Below are 20,510 nucleotides of genomic sequence, written 5' to 3' on the forward strand. Positions count from 1 at the left end.
GCACTAACAGCTTTCATTGACCTGTTAAGCAGGAGTGATCAGTGCTAATAATTTTTTGCATACATAGCCTAAGCATAGAATATATTCTTATCATGATAGTGTCAGGCCTGCAGTGATGTTACCAAGAGTTTTAATCCTTGCCAAGGACTCCCAAACCTCCAATCTGATGATACAGAACCATTTCCCAGTGTCTCCAAAGTATTCATGTTACTAAGCCAAGCAGTTTGCCCGACCCTGACTCAATTGAGATACACTTGATACACTCAATGTTTCCCACTCAGAAATTAAATACAGAGGAAATTCAAGTGAGACATTTACTTCTAACTTTAAACCATTTCTCAATTGTTTGAAAATTTTTATAGGCAAGTATTACCAAGTACTTTCGCATTACTTTGCTTTGGTGTTTGATTTGAGATTGCTTTGTTAAAACTGTTTGATTGAATTTTTTTTCATGAAAATATTACAGTAAAGCATTTATTTTGATAACTTTAACAAACAAGAACAAAAATACTTTAAAATGCTTAACGACTACAAAGATAACTCAAAGTTTCTGGGGCCAAGGGGTGGGGTGGGTATCAGCCAGGTGAGGCTGGACTCACCTTCCCAAAGCTGGCGGCATTGACAGGCTGAGTATCATTCTTCTCACAGAAATCCAGGTAATGCATGTAGAGGGCACTGCGGGGAATACAGACGCCCTCCGCAATCTCATAGTTCTCCTCCAGCCTAGGGGAAAAAAATGTCCAGTGAGTGATAAATGCGTCACCTTCCCCAAGCAACAGGGGTTCTTTCTTTCCAGTCCTCTTTTGGAGCTGGACAGACCTCAGAAGTCACTCTCCTCCTACAGATGGGGAAACTGGGACTCAGGAAGACAAAGTGAGCTGTGTAAGGTCACGCATGGAATCAGTGACCTTGCACTAATCAGGATCAGAATCCTGTGCCTTTGGGTATGATCTCAGCCCACTTTTTCAGTCCAAATCCCTAGACCCTCTGCTCCTTACTCTCATTGTCCTTCATGAGTTCTGGCTAGATCAGGTCCCCCCAGACTCCCAAACTCTTCAGGATATTGCAGATAGCCTGCTCTGCCAGGTTTCAAAAACACAACTGTCTGTGGAGCCATTTCTAGTGGGTAGAAGCCAAAGGATGATGATGTCACCATCTTGGAGTGTCTCGGTTGACAAGAGCAGCAAAGAAGGATTGATCGTCTAGGGAAACAGATGCCCAAGTAGAGGTTGTAGAAAGAGCTGGAAAGACACTGATCCTCTGAATGGAGGGAGGATTAGTGTCACAGTAGGGAGGTAAGCCCTTGATTACTTTAGGATCACCTTCTCCTCTGCTGTATAAGGATTAATGACCCTGTAACCAATACCTTCTCAATGAGTACAGTTAGGGGTTCTGTAGGAGAGAGCTCTCTAACTGGATTCAAATCCCAGCCTTGTCACTTGCAAGTTACTTAACCTCATGCCCCAATCTCCCTTCGGAGGTGATGATTTGTAATTGCCTGCTAAGGTAAAGGACTATCAGACCGGATAACACATGACATGCATTTGCGAGGTGCCTAGCGCACACATGGCAAATGCCCGGGGGACCTCATCATCTCCATATTTCATCTCCATAAATATCCTAGGCTCCCATCTGTCCACACTCTGGGATATTGGAGATATAAAAGAAAACTAGATAAATTTTTTTTTTTTAATTTTTGACCCAAACACCCAGAAGTTAGGCATTCAAATGAATCCTGTGCCCATGGTCATAGATACTTTGGAAGGTTAAACACCTCTTCCAGTAAAACTGCTGTGGCACTTGACAATTTGGGAATTTCTCTTTGGACCTTGTCTTCAAAGCCTGGGGCATATACTGTTCAATAACTCACCAACAGAAAAGATTTCTCCTTTGATCATGAATTGGATTTTAGGAATCAACCCCAAGCCATTTGGAACCAAGTCTGGGGGATAAAGTGGCAAATAGTTCTTTCCTCTCAATTTTTTTTTTTTGGGGGGAGGAGGGGGGATAAGGCATGACTCTAAAGCAATGAAATAAATGTCCTCAAGTGGCTTCAAACTCTCTCTGAGAGCACTTGCCAAAGAAGTGGTCCAGCACTGTCGTAACTCAAGTGGAATGAGGACACGGCCTCCCAAGGTGCCCACTTGAAAGGGCAGTGCTCATTCAGCTCCTTCCAACATGTGGTTGAAAAAAAATCATTTCAATCCTTTCATATTGAAACCCCATGTATGAATGCAACCCTAGGGTCACTAGGGTAAAGAACGAAGCCTAGTGCAGAGTGGTCCCAATCATTTCATCCATTGCCACCTCTTCTGGGAAGGGGAACACTGAGTGACCCCTGATAATTTTCAGAAATGTTCCAGGAGATGGTTTATATATTCCTTTCTAGGTAACCAAATGCACTGAGACTGGATAGTGTCTGAGTTACCTCTGAATCCTTGAAGTCTAGCATATTCCTTGGCACACAATAGGCGCTTAATGAGGGATGGATAGATTGTTTCAGTCATTTACTCATTTGACAAATATTTATTGATCTCTTATCACCTGTGAGGTTTGGGGGACATCATGGTGAGTAAGACAGTCGTTTCTTGCAAATAATGAACAAATTAATGGTAGACAGACGGACAAAGTCATAGTTAATCTATAATTCAACAAATATTTATGGAGTGCCAGGCAGTATCTTGACATTAGGAAGTAGTGGTGAATGAAAGACATGCCTTGTCCTGAAAGGGCTTACGTTCTAGTTTATGTGTCCCCCAAGTACAAATTGGAACTCTACCTGGGTTTCCCTGGGGGGAACAGGTTTCACATAGAAAATAGGTTTCTTAGGATTGTCCCAAGCTTCGGGTCCAGTATGGGTGAAAACCAGCCTTTGAGGTTAGCCTGGATTCCCACCTGCCATTCACAGTATTATTTCTCTATAAACAAGTTCACAGGTCCAAATAACCAGCCTAGGCACAAACTCACAGGGGCCATTGGAATAATGCAGTCTTCACAAACTGGGGTCTCACAGACGTGCTTTGTTTGAACAGTATTGACCCAACTTTTAAAATCCAGGACATTTCACATAAGAATCTGGATTTCTGGCTTCTTGTGAAAAAACAGATCTGGCAACCCCAGGCCCATATTCCCGCATGACAACAATTGGCCGTGGTTAGATGTGCCCTGGAGTTGGCCACAGTCCTCACTCCTCCCTGTTTTTCTTACACCAAGTCTATTTTCTGTTCCTTGCCTGGCTCCGTAAGCACTTGTGTTGGCATAAGGCATGACCTGCGTCCTAGTTCACTTTGCATTTTATTTAGGGAGAATTATACACAAGAAATAAGAATATTTAAGTACTGTGAACTCCTGGACTGTAGGTGCAGCTGAAGATGGGAAAACTGTTGTGTAGGTGAGAGTAGATAAAGTTTCATAGAGGGATTGTGGTTGAAATTTTGCAATGACAAATAACAACTGGCATTTGGTGAGCTCTTACTAGGTGCCGGGCACTGGGTAGGCATGACTTCATCCAATCCTCACAAGGCCCATGTGAGGTAGGCATTATATCTGTCTTTCAGATTAGGAAACCAAAGCTCAGAGAGTGTAACTCATTTGCTAATACAGTCAGGAACACAGTCTGTCTGATGTGAAACCTCTGTGGTATTCTGCCATGGGAGTGGGAGGGGGTTCCTGGCAAGAGGAACAGCAAGAATGAGAGATGAAATGTGCCCTGGACCTTGGATGATGGAGACGGGGGTCTGAATGGGAAGGAGGATTTGTGAAGGAGTATCTAAAAGGAAAGACCCATGCGGGGGGCTATGGAGAATCTTTAAATGCCCCACAAAAGAATATGGCTTGGCATCACATAACTGGCAGTTGGGGATTACTATAAAAATGTTATTTTCAGAAGAAGGCAGTGGAGTGGTATTCAGAGAGGATTAAAAAAGTGACAACAGAGTGTTTTAGACAATTCCTTTACCACTGTGACCAAAGATGTGACAAAATAATTTTAGAGGAGGAAAAGTTTATTTGGCGCTCACGGTTTTAGAGGTCTCAGATCATAGATGGCTGACTCCATTGCTCTAGGCCCAAGATGGGGCAGAACACCATGATGGAAGAGGAAAGCGATTCTGGACACAGCCACCAGGAAGCAGAGAGAGAGAGCGAGCTCCACTCACCAGGGCCAAAATATATACCCCAAAGACATGCCTCCAGTGACCCACCTCCTCCAGCCACACCGTACCTATAGTTGACACCCAGTTAATTCCTATCAGCAGATCAATGCACTGATTACGTTAAGGCTCTCATAACCCAATTTGTTTCATTTCTAAACTTTTTTTTACACTCACACATGAGCTTTTGGGGATACCTGATATCTAAACCATAACACAGAGGCAAGAAGACCTGAGTATTTCTGGGAGGCAATAATAATAATGTCATTGATAGCAAAAACAACTACCATTAACTTAAAGTTTAATATGTTCTGTTTGTCAGCAATAGGTCAAAGATAAAAGAACGACAAAAACTAAAAAAACAAAAATAAGAGCAAAAACTCCCCAAGTTTCATAGGTTGCAATTTTTTACTTGAGAGTTTCATTTAGCAATCTCCTTAAAGATGGGTTCTATTTCAACACTTTAGATCATTGTAGTGTGGAACATTTTCCAGTCTAAGGCATAGACATGAACAGCTGGGCAGCTGGAACTTGGTGCATGACGTGCTGTGGGGAGGATGAAAGTATCCCTTTTTGCTTATCTATGCTGATGACTTCCTAAAGTTCATTTCTGTCAGAAGAATCCATGGATGTGTTCAACAAATATGTAATTGAAACCATTCAGAATTCACCTTATGTATGATCCCTTGAAATGACAGAGAGCCAATTCTATTTTTTTTTTCTTTAAGCATGGTCAATTTATTCTTTGGCAAATCACTCTGTGCCTCTAAGGTAGGTAGCCAAGATGGACTAGCAAGGGGATGGAAGGATGGATGGATGGATGGATGGGTGGATGGATGGATGGACAGACGGACGGACAAGTGAGACCAGGTAAGAGCTCAGGAAAGACATGATAGGCATGGACTGAAGTAGTGGCTGTGGTGACAGAGATAACACGTAGGGCATGGGACTCCTTCCTGTTTGCAGATGTGGGGAGGGGAGGGAACCAAAGCAAGATCTCAGATTCCCGACAGGGCCAAAGGGGTGAACGGGGCTCCATTATCCATGGTTTAAAATGCCCAAACTGTCAAGCTCTGGGAGGAAAATGCCTTCAAATGTAGTGTCAAAGAGCATGGGTTCCCAGGTAAATACCTGGTTTCTTCATCCATTATTTATTACTTAAGCCCCTGTGTCTGAGTTCCTATTGTTGTTCTTGTGACCCATTTGTTCATTAGATCTGGCCAAGAGATCAAGATTTCAATACAAGATCCTGGTTATAATACTCCACATCAAATGAACCCATAGCAACAACCAACTATTTGAATCCGATGTGTGTAAGTCACAGTTCACATAGGCTGAACTAATTAAGCAGTTACCTGTCAAAGCCCGGGGCCTTCCAAGTAATGACATTTCCACCCATGTTTTGTTCTTATCAAAGCTTCTGAGCCTCAGAGTAGCCAGGCGGCTTATGACTATGAAGCATTTTAATAAGCTGTATGAACGAATGGGTGTAATTGACGGGGAAGGGCACCTCTGGGGCTTGATGGGTTTCTACAGGAATAGCATCCTCACACCTTTCCCCAAACCACCTCACAAAATCCAGAGGCCGCGCATGTGCCGGAGTTGCTAATTGGAATGTCCGCTCCCTGACCAAGGCACAGCAGAGAGAAAGCAGTTAATTACTTCTCTTCATATCTGATGATGAAATTTCCCCTGTCTGCTTCTTTTAGAGGACATCATTAGTCTGACAGGGTGCACAATGCTCCATTATACCTGGATTTTTTTTTTTTAATGATCACAAAAAAAAAATTCCTGACTTGTTCCATTTTCTTATCTTCTGCTTAACCACTTGATCATATTTGAATTGAGCCCATCCTATTATGGAGACATAATGGAGCGGGTCTGGAAGCTCGCATGAGTCATGACCTGAGGCGTGTGTTTTTAAAAGCTCATCAGGGCCTTCAGTGTGCGGCCTCCTAGGATGCACAGAGGAAGTTTCACATGGGCATTTGACTATGAAGAATAAATGTTTTGGCTCCCACCATCACGTCCCCCTCTGTCTTCAGGATAAACTTGTGATTTCTCATATATGCACAAAGCTGTATGTTCTAAGCACCCACTCCTCAAGTCCTTGTAGACATGTCTAGAGTGGACATTTTTCTTCTATTTTACCAAAAGTCAATATAAATTTTTCTAAAGCCACTTATCACAGAGATCTGAGACTGTAAACTATGCAAAAGAGATAGACAGAAAAAGAGAAAGAAAGAAATGAAGGAAGGAAGAGGAAGGGAGGAAGGGAGGGAGGGAGGGAGGGAGGGAGGGAGGAAGGATCTGCTAAGCAATCAAGACAAGACAAAAGTCTAAGCCCATCAACAGAGGATGGGGTTGTGGCTCAGTGGTGGAGCACTTGCCCAGCATGCACAAGGCCCTGGGTTCAATTCAATCCCCAACTGTGCAACAAAACAACCAGCTCCCTCCTCACATAGCCCAGTGTCTCATCAGGGCCCCTCCAGGGGAACTGGGCTGCCTGAAATAATCACACAAGAGACAGAGACCCCTTTTTCTTTGGGGTCCTGTGACAACTCCTCTGACTATAAGGGTCCACAGAAAGAGAGCAAGCAGGCACGCGCTGAACCCTTTTATTGGGGAGAAGCCATTCAAATGAGGCAAGGAGTCAGGTTTCAGGGGGTTGAGTCTAGCTTCATTATGTCTGCTGTCAGCAGGTGACTGACATCTAGGAAGGCCACATCCAAAGGCAGAGCAAGAGAAGGGGACACATAAAGGGCATTTCCATGGAACATTCTATCACAAACAGGGCAAAGGGTTGATATCACAAAGGAACAGGTGAGCATAGCTTAATCCATGGGGCAACACACCTATGTCTGAAGACACGCCCTCAACTTCCTGGACCAGGGCATCGTCCAGGTCACTACGAGATGTAGTGATCGGCTAAAGCCTCTCCACTCCAGGATGGAAGGCGCGAATCATTCAGAGTGGCTCCCCACAGCCCAGCTTCCTTACTGGGCATGTGAAGTCCCCACTATGTGATGTTTGTATTCACTATCACTACCCCTACAAGGTGAGTAAGGTCATTCCAGTGATGGAGAAAGAAGTGGAGGGTCAGGGAGAGAAAGAGACTTGCCCAAAGTCACAGGCTGGAGTGTGACCTCAGCTATGATGCCTCCAAAGCTCTTACTCTATGTCAGGGTCTGACAGTCATTTGGTCAATCAGCATGTATTTATTGAGTATGTACTATGTGCCAGGCACCGCAGAATGCAACTACCAACAAGAAGACACCACTCCTGCCCCCTCCTTTAAGAAGCTGAAAATTTCTCCCAAGGAAGGTAGGAACTAAGGAGATAATGCCATCCCACAATAAACACCTACACAGCAGTGGTGTTTAGCTCTGATTAAAGTTAAGGCCAACTCCATACCAGGTCCAAACAAAATGAAACAAAATTTAAAAATCCATTTTAATAAACAATGGCAATAAAGCTCATGATTAGACAAACCAATCAAGCATGTTTGGGTGGACCCCAATACTTCTTGCAGGAACTCTGCTGGCCTGGCCTCCTTGGTATTGGAGGTCTTCTTGGGGATCAGGTATTTTCTCCTCTTAAAAAGAGTGAGACTATGACCCTCTGTGCATTCAGCCTTGGTCCCTCCTCCTTAAACAGAGGTACTGTCACAGGCCATGCAGTTAACTGTCCACCTAACAACAAACCATATATGTGATGGTGGCCCCATAAGGTTATGATAGAACCAAACAACTCTATTGCCTAGTGCCCGTCACATACAATTACACACAGTCCATATACTTGATGATATTAAGTGGCCGAGTTACTGGTTTACATATTAACTATACTACAGTTTTATCATAATTTTAGAGTGTACTCCTTCTATTCACAAATTTATTGTGAAGCAGCAGGCCCTGTCACATAAGCAGCGGCCTCAAACATCTTGTGTTACTATGTCTCTTAATGGCATCATTTTCGCCTGTGCTTGATTTAATCTTGTGTTATTTTGTTTATCACGTTCTGGGAGCAATAGGCTGCAATTAATATGTATGTATACGTACACATACATGTATGTACACACAGTCACACATGCATACAGCCTAGGCACGTAGCTCCACCATCGAGGATTGTGGAGTGCGCTCTGATGCACACGCAGATGCAGTCACCTATCCACGTGGTTCTCAGGATGTAACCCCAGTGTTAAGTGACGCAGGACCATGATACTCCAGTCTGCTCTGCAGGGGCTTCATGGGGATTAAACAAGTTGGCCAGTGGCATCACCTGTGAAGGTTTGGATATGAGGTGTCCCTCCCATGTTCAGTGGTAAAATTATCAGATTATGAGAGCTGTGACCTGATCAGTGGATTAATCCATTTGTTGGATCAGTAATTTGGATGGATTCCTAGGTGGGATGTGGCTGGAGGAGGTAGGTCACTGGGGGCTGCCCTTGGGGATTAGGGATTATATGTGTCTTGTTCTGGCTTTCTCTCTCTGCCTCCTGGATGTTCTGCCCCATCTTAGGTCCAGATCAATGGAGTTGGCTGACCATGACTGAACCTTTGAAACCATGAGCTCAAAATAAATTATTCCTCTTCTTTTTGGCGGTGGTTATGAGATCGAACCCAGGGCTTGGCCCATGCTAGGCAAGTGCTACATCCACAGTCCTCTAAATTGTTCTTGTCAGATATGATGTTCACAGTGACCCAAGCTGGCTAGCACATTACCTAATGAGCTGGGCACAGCGCAAGGTGTGCTGAACCTGAGGTTTGGCCAATGTGGAGCAAAGGACTAAATCAAAGATTTATTTCTGCTCTTGCAATGACTGAATCTGATCAGAACCCAGAGCAATCTAATCCCTCTCCCAGGTTTGGCTATAGCTTAGTTAGTGTTCTAGAAAGGTCTGGGCTTACCTAGGTTCTGGAATCCTTCTGCTCAGTTTTTGGTTATTCAAGTCCATTATTATTATTGCTATTTTAGAAAAAAAACAAACAAACAGCAACCAAAAAAAAAAAAAAAAAAACTAGGCATTGTCTAAAAGCAGGGTCACAGGTTTTGAGCTGTTGTCGATGCTTCTGAAGGGGCCCAGGCCCAGATCTCTGGTGGCTCCAAGCTGAGCTGCACCTTCCCTACCATAAGCCACCCCTTTGAGCTTCCCTTCCACCCATTCCCTGTCTCTATCCACCTTCACTTCACTTTGCTGTTACAATAGGACCCCAAAGCACATCTGCACATGTGCCCCTCTGCACACTTGGGGCAGGGTCTCTCGATATTGGCATCAAAAAATGGAATCACTGGTGCACACACTTAAAATGATCATGGGCTTGCAAAACTGCCCATCAGATGATTTACCATTTCTTATCTTTACCTGTGGCACAAAATACTATTTTTATTCTAAAAAGAACCGAGCTCTTCAGCAAGCATCTCCGCTCTGAGCCCTGGCGCCCTCACGCGGTCCTGCTCCATTTGCCTTTCCCCCGCTGGAGCACAGCCCCAGCGGGACTCAGTCACCCCTCCTGGCATTGGGTCCCTCTGGTTGTATTCAGAGCTAAAAATGTTTAGCCTTCCTTTTGGGAATCCTGTGGCCTAACTTGTATTCTGAAAGCAAATATTATGTCAGTTAGGTCACTGTTGAGTAAAGAGGCAAGTCAGAAATGCCCGGTCCTGGTGACATCCAAGGAGCGTTGGTCTAGGAGCCATGACCTGGTCTCAGACTACAACCTACTTCTTCAGCACGGTGCCAGGCCCCATTTCCTACCTATGACCTCTGAGGACATCTTAAAGAAAAACAGTACATTTATTTTGTCTCATATTAATTTGAAATATCGACATCTTGTCAACCACTCAAGGGCCCATTTGTATTTTCTCAAAAGAAAAAAAAAAAAAAGTCTTCCTCCCCACCCCTGCTAAGAAAGTGACACTTTGACATTCTATCCTCTAATTTGGGAGTGGGGAAGCCTCTTTCCTCTTCAAATGGCTGAGAGGAAAACTGTCCCCACCCTGAAGGCACACAGGCATGCCCAGGAAGGGCGTCCTGTGTGTGAGGAAGCCACAGAGGGGAGGGGCGCTGGTGGCAAGCGGGCCAGGAGGGCTGACCAGGCTGCTTTCCATTTTGAAATTCTCTGTGTGAATAGAGGTTATTGTGCGGCTGGGATTCCAGCAGTGCTGACTGTCCCCAGCGAATTGGGATTTACTAACCCTCGTGACCAAGGATGCTGGAAAGTGTTTGGCAGAAGGTATTTGACAATATTTGCCTGTTTTCTGCTGGGAGCTGCCTCCAGATCACGTGGCCATGATTATTTTAGGCTGCCTGGCTGCCGCGTTACTTGTTCTTGGAGGGGGCCTGTCTCCTGGGTGGTGGGGAGGTGGCGAGGCAAGGAGCTGGGAGGAGGAGAAGCAAACAGTCCCAGCCCAACTCCAGAGACAAGCCAAATGTCCCAAGAGCTCGGCCCTATCAGCCTGGCACCAGGGTGCGAGGTCAACGTCCTTCCCTGGACAGCTGCACATGCCCTGGACGGAGATGGGACAATGTGGGTGAAAATATCTCAGAGAACGAGATTCTGTTGTAGAGTGAGGCTCCCAGTTTTGGGGGTTTTTAATTTTTTATTTTTAAGTACTTTGCACCATGGGTGAAAATATAAAATGGTAAAGTTGTCAATGGGCAGTTGTGCAGCCTCATTAACATTTTAAGTGCTACACACAGCTAGTCGACTGTTTGATGCCAACTCCCCCAGGTGTGCAAGGGGCACATGTGAAGACAATCTTTGGGCTCTATTTGTAATACTAAAGATGAGATTTGGGTACAGCTTAAATGCCTACCCAGAAGGCACTGGAGAATCAGTTCTGCTGCTGTCTTGCATGCAATACTGCATGGCAGTCAAAGTGAGGCCATTCTTCAGGAACTAGCATGGCTGTAACTTCTGCACATTCCTCTAAGGAAGAAAGCAAGCAGTGGCTCTAGAGTAGGATGGGCTGCGGAACACTATGCTCTTTATAACGGAGAAAATACTAAGTTTAAAAAAAAAAAAAGCACACAGTTCAAAAAGTTCTAGAGGCACATAAATGCACAGGCAAGTTCTATAAACACACAAATGTACACACACGTCACTAGTAACAGGTTGCTTTAATGAAAAGGCTACGAACTGCAAGAAGGGATGGACTTCTTGGACAAGGAAATGTGTCACTTGTGTAAATAAAAGAAAAAACCCATATTTATTGAGTGTACTTATTTCTTGACTTTTTTTTTTCTAAAAAGCTAATAAAATAAAAAGAAAAAAAGGAAGACAAAGCAAAGAAGAGATTTTAAATGTAAGCATCTCAGTATTTCCAGGGATACATCAAATCAAGGATATTTCAGTTCAGATTTATCTCTGAGATCCCAGGCAGCCAGAGCAAAAAGGGAACAAACTGTAAATTATACTTTTTCCTTGTGAAAAGGAGGGGGCTTCCAGTTCCTTTTGAGAGAAAGTGTTTATATTTAAATTATATTCTATACATAATTACTCTTGGTCCCATGGCCTCCACCATAGTTTTAAGCATCTCTGTTTCTAACTTCAGAGAAATGTCCTACATTTTCTTCCCACTGTTTAATAGCTCCCTGGCCAACCTCTCCTACCTCATCTGTATCCCTGTCCTTTTAGGCTATGCTCCAGCCACTCAGCCACCTTCCTGTGGATCCTGGAACAAGTGCAGCCTGCCCCCTTCCTGGAAGGAGCAGTGGATGCTGTGGGTGTGCCTGGGTCCCCACTGTTGGGAGGTCATTGCCGAGTCCCTCCCTAGGAGTTAAGCTCAGCAGGATGTAAAGAGAAGCCCAGCTCCCAAGCAACATGCCCCTTGGGGGCCACCTAAGTCCAATGCTTGATGAAGGCTTAAACCCACAGCCTCAGTCAGGGTCACCTCTGAAGGCCATTACTGCCTGGGAACTCCTTGTAGATGTGGCTACTTTTTGTCCTCTGAATAAACCACCTGTTTGCAATGCTGTTGAGTCTGGGGAGCCCAACGTACAGCAGTAGAATCTATGTCAAAGATATTCCCTGGGTGGCATGCTCCTCTGCCCCCGATTTCCCTGGGGGGGTGTCAGTGAGGGCATGTCGTACATTTATCCACTGAACTGTCACCCAGAGGGGCCTTCCCGTGCTGCTCAACTGAAACAGCCACTGTGATACTGTCCTATGAGCCATTTTGAAGCCTCTGCCCAGAACTCATCTTTAGGGGATACACCCTTATCTATTTATGGTTCAGTCCCTTCTCGGCCTGTCTTACTCACCTGTGTTCCCAGAGCCTACAACAGTGCCAGGCAAATAGTAGGTGCTTAGTAAACATTCCTTGAATTAGTTAATGACATAAAATCTATCTTAAACATGCCCTATAAAGGATCTCAGAGGACAATTTGATGTTCTTTGAATACCTTGGTATCTTTTTGATGACAATAAGACTAAGAGGTATACATATTCTAATCTGATTTGTCTTGGAAAGCAAATGTTTTACTAGAAAACAAAAAAATCCATTGTGACTTGGAGGATGAAATTTCTTCTGGGATAACCTGTGAGTCCCTTTATTTAGAAGGATGGACACCTGGTACAGAATTCTGCACAGTAGGAGTACTGGCTGTGCCAGGGAGGAGCCGAGTCCTGTCCAGGGGGTCCTGGGGGCCTCAGAAGGAAGGGGGCATGCGGAGGAGTTGCAGAGCACCCAGGCAGTGCCAGAGCCCATCCAAGCCTGTTAACATCCCATTTCCTCATGAGGACTGCACTGAGAGTTAGGTGCCTGTCCCCGTTTCCCAGGTGCGTCCACCCAGGCACAGAGGGTTAAAGACCTTGCCTGAGGCTCCACAGCTGGTGTCAGAGCTGGAAGCTGAGCCCCGGCCCGGCAGTCCATCCAGAGGCTGCGCCCTCACCGCCTCACTGTTGCCAGGCAGATGTCAGAGAATCACAGAGAACCAGACACAAATGATTCCGTTTTCTTCTGGCCTCTTTCAAATGTTTTATTCTGAAATGTATAGCACCTTGGCTTATTAAAGCAAGAATGTCTGTCCATCTCTGGCATTTCTAGAAGCTCCCATTCCCAAAGTCCTTTGCAAAAATGCCTTATTCTGTGTCCTAGCATTAGGGGAAGGGCAGGGGGTCATTCTATCTGAGATGTAGAATCAAATTTTAAATAAAGCAAAAAGCAGCAAATGCAATGAGATAAGCTTATAGGGACAAATGATGGACACAAGTCAAAGGGCTGGGAAAGCAGCTCTTGAAAGCCACCTTTGCTATTCTTGGGGCAAAACAAGCTATCTGATGAGCCTGGAAGCGGGAGGCCACGTTCCTTTCTGAATGTTTTCTCTAAATGATGCTTCGCTCTCACCTCTGCATGGATTAACTATAAAACAGAATACGATTTTCTCATTAAAGTCCGTCTGCTTACTTTTCTGATCCATCCCTCTTTTGTCTCCCTTTTTTCTTAAGCGTGGGTTTGCAGTTAGAGAGACCTGGCCAGATCCTGCCTCTCCCACTTCATAGCTGTGTGCGTTTTAAGGCATATGATGTAGCTGCCTCAGCTCTGCTTCCTCTTCTATAAAACGGGCCTAACACACTAACGCCACTGACTGTGAGGAGGAAATGAGGCTCGGGTACGAAGGGCCTGTGTGGAAGCTGGGACATAAGAGATCTGAGTTCCTCGCCCTTCCCGCTCCTCTCTCCCTCTCCTTCATTCCTTCAAGCTGGCTGGGCTGCACTACTGAGCGGTAACAGCCTTCACTGCCAAGATCCTCTGAAGGGTGAATTGCAGGCGCAGAGAACTCTGCTGTTTAAAACCACAACATAATTTCCAAGTAAAGCTTTTAGAAGAGAATTTATCTGTAAATATCAAATGTGAGTGCAGCCACTTAAACACCATCCAATATGTCATCAAGGCTAGGAAATTCAAATACCAAAGAGAAAGCAATGCTAGTAGATCATCTTTGTTAATGTTATTAGTGCTAAAATAATTATAATACAATTGTAATTAATTATTAGTTAATCATTTATTATTTCGGGGCTCATTCATCAGGGTAAAAAGACCTCTTATTCTATAATTTGCAGCAAAATAATTAATTATAATAATGGTGGATTGATTAATTAATTAATAATTAATTATAATAATGGATTTTATTGAAATCAATTAATAATATTCATGTAGAATCCAGGTCTTACCAGTGATTTATAATGAAAAAAATCTTTCCACAAATAAAATAAATGAGAATTCAAATCTCCAAGTTAGATTTAAGTTAAGCCTTTTGTATATACCAGAAAATTAAATAGATTTCATGTGGGTTATTGCATATCAAATTATCATGACGATGTCAAAACCTCCAAGTGGTGTCCCATCCTGTGTGCGTGAAGGTCTACGTCTCTCTTCACATTTGCTAAGAATGGAAACTTACCATTGTAGAGTGGCGGGAGTGGAGTGGGGCTTGGATGCTCTATTATTTTCTTTTTCCTCATCTGTTAAAGGAAAGATAAAGGAGCTAACTTCAGTAGGAAGCAGAAGGAAAACGTAAAAGGCCTCTCTACTCCCCCGCATTTCAAAAGACAGTGTTTCCCTCCAATGGGGACACTGTGGAACAATATTTTAGCTTTTCCAATATTCATCATACCTTAATACGAAAATAAATAAATAAATAAAAGGAAACTGACTTTTGTAGAAAACGCTTGGTCAATTTTGTTTTTATTTGACAGGATATGTCAGTCTGAACAGCACCTTCATCCCTGGATGGTGTGGATGTGCTTAACCACTTGCTATTTCTCAAGGGAAGCAGGACTTTGACTCCACGCTGTTGGCCCTAAGAACAAATTGACCTCACTGGCTGCTGTGGATGAGTGTGACCCCCACAAACTCCTGCTGAAACTTAAGCCGCAAGGTGATGGGATTAGGATTTAAGGCCTTTGAGAGGTGATTAGGTCCTGAAGGTGGAGTCGTGGGAATGGGATTAGAGCTCTTATGAAGTAGACCCCAGAACACTCCCTCACCCCTTCTGCCATGCGAGAACACAGTGAGAAGGCTCCGCCTGTGCACCAGGAAGTGGTTCACCACATCGGCTGGTGCCTTGATCTGGGCTTCCCAGCCTCCAGAACTGTGTGCGGCGAGTTTCTGGGCTTTATAACTCACCCAGTTTATTAGAATTTTCTCATAGCAAACTGAGCAGACGAAGGTGCTCCCCAATTGCTCTGTGAGACCCCAGTGGAGCAGAGAGGTATGGTGGACAGTGAGAGCACAAGTATGCACAAGAATCCAGTAGCCATATAATAGCGCAGGGCCCGCAAACTTTTTTTGTGTATGACCAGATAGTAAATATTTCAGAATCTACAGGCCAAAAGGCAAAATCAATAATGAATATTATGTTGAATTTACAGGATAAGAAAACAAATTTCCACAGAAATTTGATTGACAAAATTCAAAATATAATAATAATCATCACTGAGTGTAATTTTTGTAGTATAGACCTATTACTGAGAAGAATTAAATTATTTCTCTGAGTTGGGATTCAGTTAGTGTTTCTTATTATCAAATAGATTGTAAAAAGTTGATAGATTCTAGAAAACTTTCTTAGCTTGAAGCCCTATGAAAACAGACATCAGGCCAGATTTGGCCCTAGTTTTCTAACCCTCCAATACAACAATCTAAACAATAGATTCATCTCTGTCACCCTAAGGGAATTGCTCATGATTTTATCATGGATCAATGGAGAAATACAGTCAGTTTCTTAGCCAACTTCTAATGAACATGACTGTAGGAATGGTCAATATAAAATCATTTCTTGATCTGCAAACTTCAACTAAAGATAACTGGAACAAATAGTCTCAAAAAGAATGATGGTGTCAAAACCTACAAATATGATCACCAAAATGTAATAGAGATATACAAATAAGATCAATGAAATCAATCTCAGTCCTAAAGTTTACAAGGAAAAGGATCCATACTAATGGAAATAATTCAATATAAAATGGCATATGTTATATAGAACGTTTTTCCTAAAATTTTAATTTAGCCCAATAAGGATGAAATTTATCAATGTTGGTATAATTCTGATTAAAATGTTTGCTCGTAAACAGTGTGGTAGAAGCTAGGGCTGCTTATTCAACAATCATACATACTCACCTTCTTCTTTATTAACATAGCCCTGCTTTGGAGAGGCCCATGAATCCAGAGAGTGACCCTTCTCAATCCTAGAGAGGTGGGTGGATGTGGGCCATTTTAAACCAATCATGATAATTAATCTGTCACCGAGCCACTGATTGGATCTGGTGGGGCATGTGATGTGATGCTGGCCAGTCACAGGTAAGGAGAAGCCCTCTGGATGCTTCGCAGAAAAACAGTTTTCCCTAATTAAGTGGAATGGGTAAGAGACTCTGTCTGGCCTACTTTTGAACATAGCTGCGAGAGGACATAAGATTGGGAGGGACACAGCAAGCTTAGGATTGGGAAGGGAGCTGCCCGACCACAAGGTAAACCCCAAGGAGACAGAGAAGAATGGGGAAGGACTGGGGCTCAAAGGTCCTGCTGTGCCTCTGATGAGCAGCCCTAAACATGGCCGCTTCTTTGTCTGCGAGATAGCACAGGCTCCTCAGCTAATGAAGCTCTTTCCAGTGGGAATGCTTTTCCTGCCCCCAAAACCATCCTAACCAATACGCATGCCAGCTGTTCTCAGGGACAGTTCTGTCAAAGTACCTCATGGGATTTACAGCTGTCCCTCCTACTTTGTCAACTTGAAGTTCCTTCTAGATGTTTCTCATCCTTCCAAGCCTAGAATAAATGACTCCACTTCTCAGAAGCCTTCCTTGATACTCTCCCAAGTCAGGAATCACTGATCCCAAATCTGTTCTATAATCAATTAAGTTTTTCTCTAGTGAATAGTTTAGCCACTGGGTGATGATTTCTGTCCATAGCCATCTCTTCTACTTGAGGGTAAGCTTATTAGATGGGCAGGATGTATCCCAGTCATCTTTGTGTAACCTAACACAGTGCCTTCTACTCGGTATTTAAATAGTTAAGCTTGCAGTTGCCAATCTTATGAGGGACGGGCAGCATGATAAAGGGCATGAACTGGTGGGTCTCATAAGAACATAGGTAAATGACCACACAGAACAATAGTCAACCTCTGTTCTTCACAAAGAAACAAGAAGTTGGGGATGAGGCTGTGGCTCAGTGGTAAAGTACTTGCCTCCATGTGTGGGGCGCTGGGTTCAATCCCCAGCACCACATAAAAATAAATAAAGATACTATGTGTTCATCTACAACTAAATAAATATTTTTAAAAAAAGAAACAAGAAGCAAACAAATGGCATGAACTACTTGCTTTCTGAGAGTAAAGCAAATTTTAAATAATGATTATTCCCGGTGCTAACCTATCCATGGTAAAACTGGCATTCACATAGTTCTTGTTCACATAGTATTAATTGGTATAATGTTTTGGTTAAGCAATTTGTCAATAATGAGAGCCATCTAAAATGTCCATTTGGTTGGCCTCACAACCCAATTCCTAGAAACTGTACTAATATAACTGTACTAAGCAAATAAAAAGTCTGGAAAAAATTATCAACTGTATTTTTCTAAAAGGAAAAGTATATAAATAACCTAAATAGACCTTTATCTATCTTGTACTGGTATGTAATTAACATTTTTGTTCACCCTAAAACTTTCTGGTTTAAGGTGGTATTTTTTTCCCTGCATCTTTGAACTTCAACATTTTGGTCTACTTGGACAAGATAACAAAAGACCTAGATTCTGGTATTAGCCTCAAAATTTATTGACCATGAATAAGGCAATCATTCAGCTCTCTTGAACACCATCTTTATTCATCTATAACAATGTCATTATAGAGTGCTATTATAATAATCATACTAATTAGTTCAAAAATATTTATTGATTACCTAACTGGTGCCCCCTAGACACTGAGGATAAAGAAACTAAATTCTTGGTCAGACACATGGTGGTACATGCCTGTAATCTCAGCAACTCAGGAAGCGGAGGCAGGAAGATCACAAATTCAAGGCCAGCCTCTGCAACTTAGCAAGGCCCTAAGCAACTTAGTGAGACCCTGTCTCTAAATAAAACATAAAAGGGCTGGGGACGTGGCTCAGTGGTTAAATGCTCCTGGGTTCAATCCCTAACACACACACACACAAAAAAAAAAAAAAAAAAAAGGAAAGAAAGTAAACTCTGGCCTTGAGTTTGGTTGGGAAAAGAGAAACACAAACAGTGAAGAGAGGCCACGTTCAGTAAGAAATGACAACTGTGCTACACAAAGGCAAAGAGGAGTTTTCCAACCCAAACTGCATAAGGAGCAGCTGTCAGAAGCGGCTTCCTGGAGGAAGTGGTACAGAGCAGACTCCCAGAGTGAGCCCCTGACGAATGCCAGAGGGCAGGAAGAGGGGGAGCAGTCAGGGGTAGGATAGAGGAGGTGAGAAACAAAGACCTGGGGACCTGAGAGATCGTGTCACCTTCCCAGAAGCCAAGTGGCTGCAGCACAGAGAGAAGAGGTGGAGAGACACTGCCAACATTCCGATTGTCCTATTTATGCTTTAGGGCGATTCCTCGTCTCAAGACCGATGACAACAAAATGCCGACCTCGGAGGTCGTCGGGCAGATCAAGAAATGGGCCTAATGCGGAGAAGAGCAAGGGTGTCCTGGCGGGCACTGGCAGGCCAGGGGGCTTTCAGAGCAATGCGTGGCGGGGACCCACTGCCAAGGTGGGCAACGGAGGCCGCCTCCTTCCTGGGGAAGGTTACTGGGGCAAAGACAACCACACTTCCAAGGACTCTGAGCAGCTGACACACACCAGGGACATCAGAGCTCCCCGCAGGAGCTGGTGGTCTTGAAGGAATGGTCAGTGTTTCTACAAACATTTTTTTCTGTTTGCAGAAGTAATACATGCTCATTCTTTAAATTTGGAAAATATAGAGGAAGTATAACTCTCTGCAAGTCCCTTTCAATAGAGGAGAATATTAACTTTTTATCCCATTAACCTCCAGTCTTCTTTCAGTATTCTCTCTGCAGACAGGCACACATATACTTAACATGAACCATATGAGGACCTGTTATGGTCTAGATGTGATTTGTTCCCAAAAGCTCGTGTGTGAAGCAATGCAAGGATGTTCAGAGGATTAATCCACTGATATGGATTAATCCACTGATATGGATTAACTGGTGATAACTATGGCTGGAGGAGGTGCTCACTGAGGCATGCCTTTGGGGTTTATATTTTGTCCCTGGCAAACAATGAGGTAGCTCTCTCCCCCACCCCTTCACTCTCTCGGATGCCTGGTGGCCTCGGACTTCAGCTGCTTACTCCCACCACGCTGTGCCTTGGTGTCCTGCCTCTATACACTGTGAAAGTGCTCCCAAAGTGCTGTGAAGAAGTTTTACATGGCTGTTTTAAAAATAAGAAAACCAAGATTTGAAAGGGTCAAATGACTTGCATGAGGCTGAGCAAGTGGTGAATGGTGACCAGAATTTACTCGGTGCTTGGCAGGACAGTGGCTACTGACAGTATTTAGACAAGGACTGGTTCTACCCAAAGCCAACAGGGACCCTCCAGCCCAGGCTCTTCTTCCCCCTGGACCCCCAGTGATTTTGTGCCTCAATTCAAGGGTCTGAATGTCTAGCCTTTCCCTCAGGGGCTATGTGTCCCTCCCAAGCCTGATCTTCCATTTCAGGACTCTCAATCTTAATTCTCCTGAAGGACAGGTTACTTACTCATTCATCAAATACTTATTGAGTGTCTACTACATTCCAGCTCTCTGCCAGGTGCTAAAGGATGAGAAAAACAGACACGGCCTCTGCTCTCTTGAGCTCCAGAATTAATTGTCAGCAAATAAATTGCAAGCTCTGTGGGCAGGTCCAGGAAGCTGTGGCAAAGCTATAGTAGGATGTGAGGTGGGGGGATCTGAAGGACGAGCAGGAGCCATCTACCTAAAGGGGTAGGAGGGCACAGTGGGTAGATGAGACTTCAGGAACTGGTCAAGGGCCTTTTCATTTAATATGCAGAAATGCCTCAAGCCAAGTAAGATTCCTCCTACCAAGTGCAGCTTCAGGCCAGCAGAATGCGTGGAGCTGTCCTCAGCACACACAGAGCCAGCGGGCTCCAATGTCCACCTGCTGGTCCAGCCAAAGCCAGAGAACAGCAGGATGCTTAAAAGGTCCCCCGCCAAGATGCCCCCCCACCCATGCCTGGTCTCCTTGCTGCTCTGTCCCCTCCCGCTTTGCAGTCACAGTTCCTAACACACCACAGGGATCTCAGTCCAATTTCTCTGCATCTGTCTCCTGATACCAACTCTGGTGCTAAATCTCCAGACTCAAATCCTGCTTCTGCCAATTTCTAGCTGCGTGACTTACAGCAAT

At 44.0% G+C, this 20,510-nt stretch overlaps 1 protein-coding gene across 1 annotated transcript in view; it reads right to left on the reverse strand.

Annotated features, from left to right (window-relative positions):
* The window catches only part of Rfx4 (regulatory factor X4), a 143,385-nt gene that overhangs the window by 97,809 nt on the left and 25,066 nt on the right, over positions 1-20,510 (reverse strand). The window contains exons 3-4 of the mRNA XM_027927825.3: positions 14,554-14,614; positions 600-723 (exon numbers count right to left, since the gene is read on the reverse strand). Coding sequence (XP_027783626.1) covers positions 600-723; positions 14,554-14,614 — 185 coding nt within the window. The remainder of the gene's footprint in view (positions 1-599; positions 724-14,553; positions 14,615-20,510) is intronic.

This window comes from Marmota flaviventris, chromosome 3 (genome assembly GCF_047511675.1).
Source record: "Marmota flaviventris isolate mMarFla1 chromosome 3, mMarFla1.hap1, whole genome shotgun sequence".
In the NCBI taxonomy this organism is placed as follows: domain Eukaryota; kingdom Metazoa; phylum Chordata; class Mammalia; order Rodentia; family Sciuridae; genus Marmota; species Marmota flaviventris.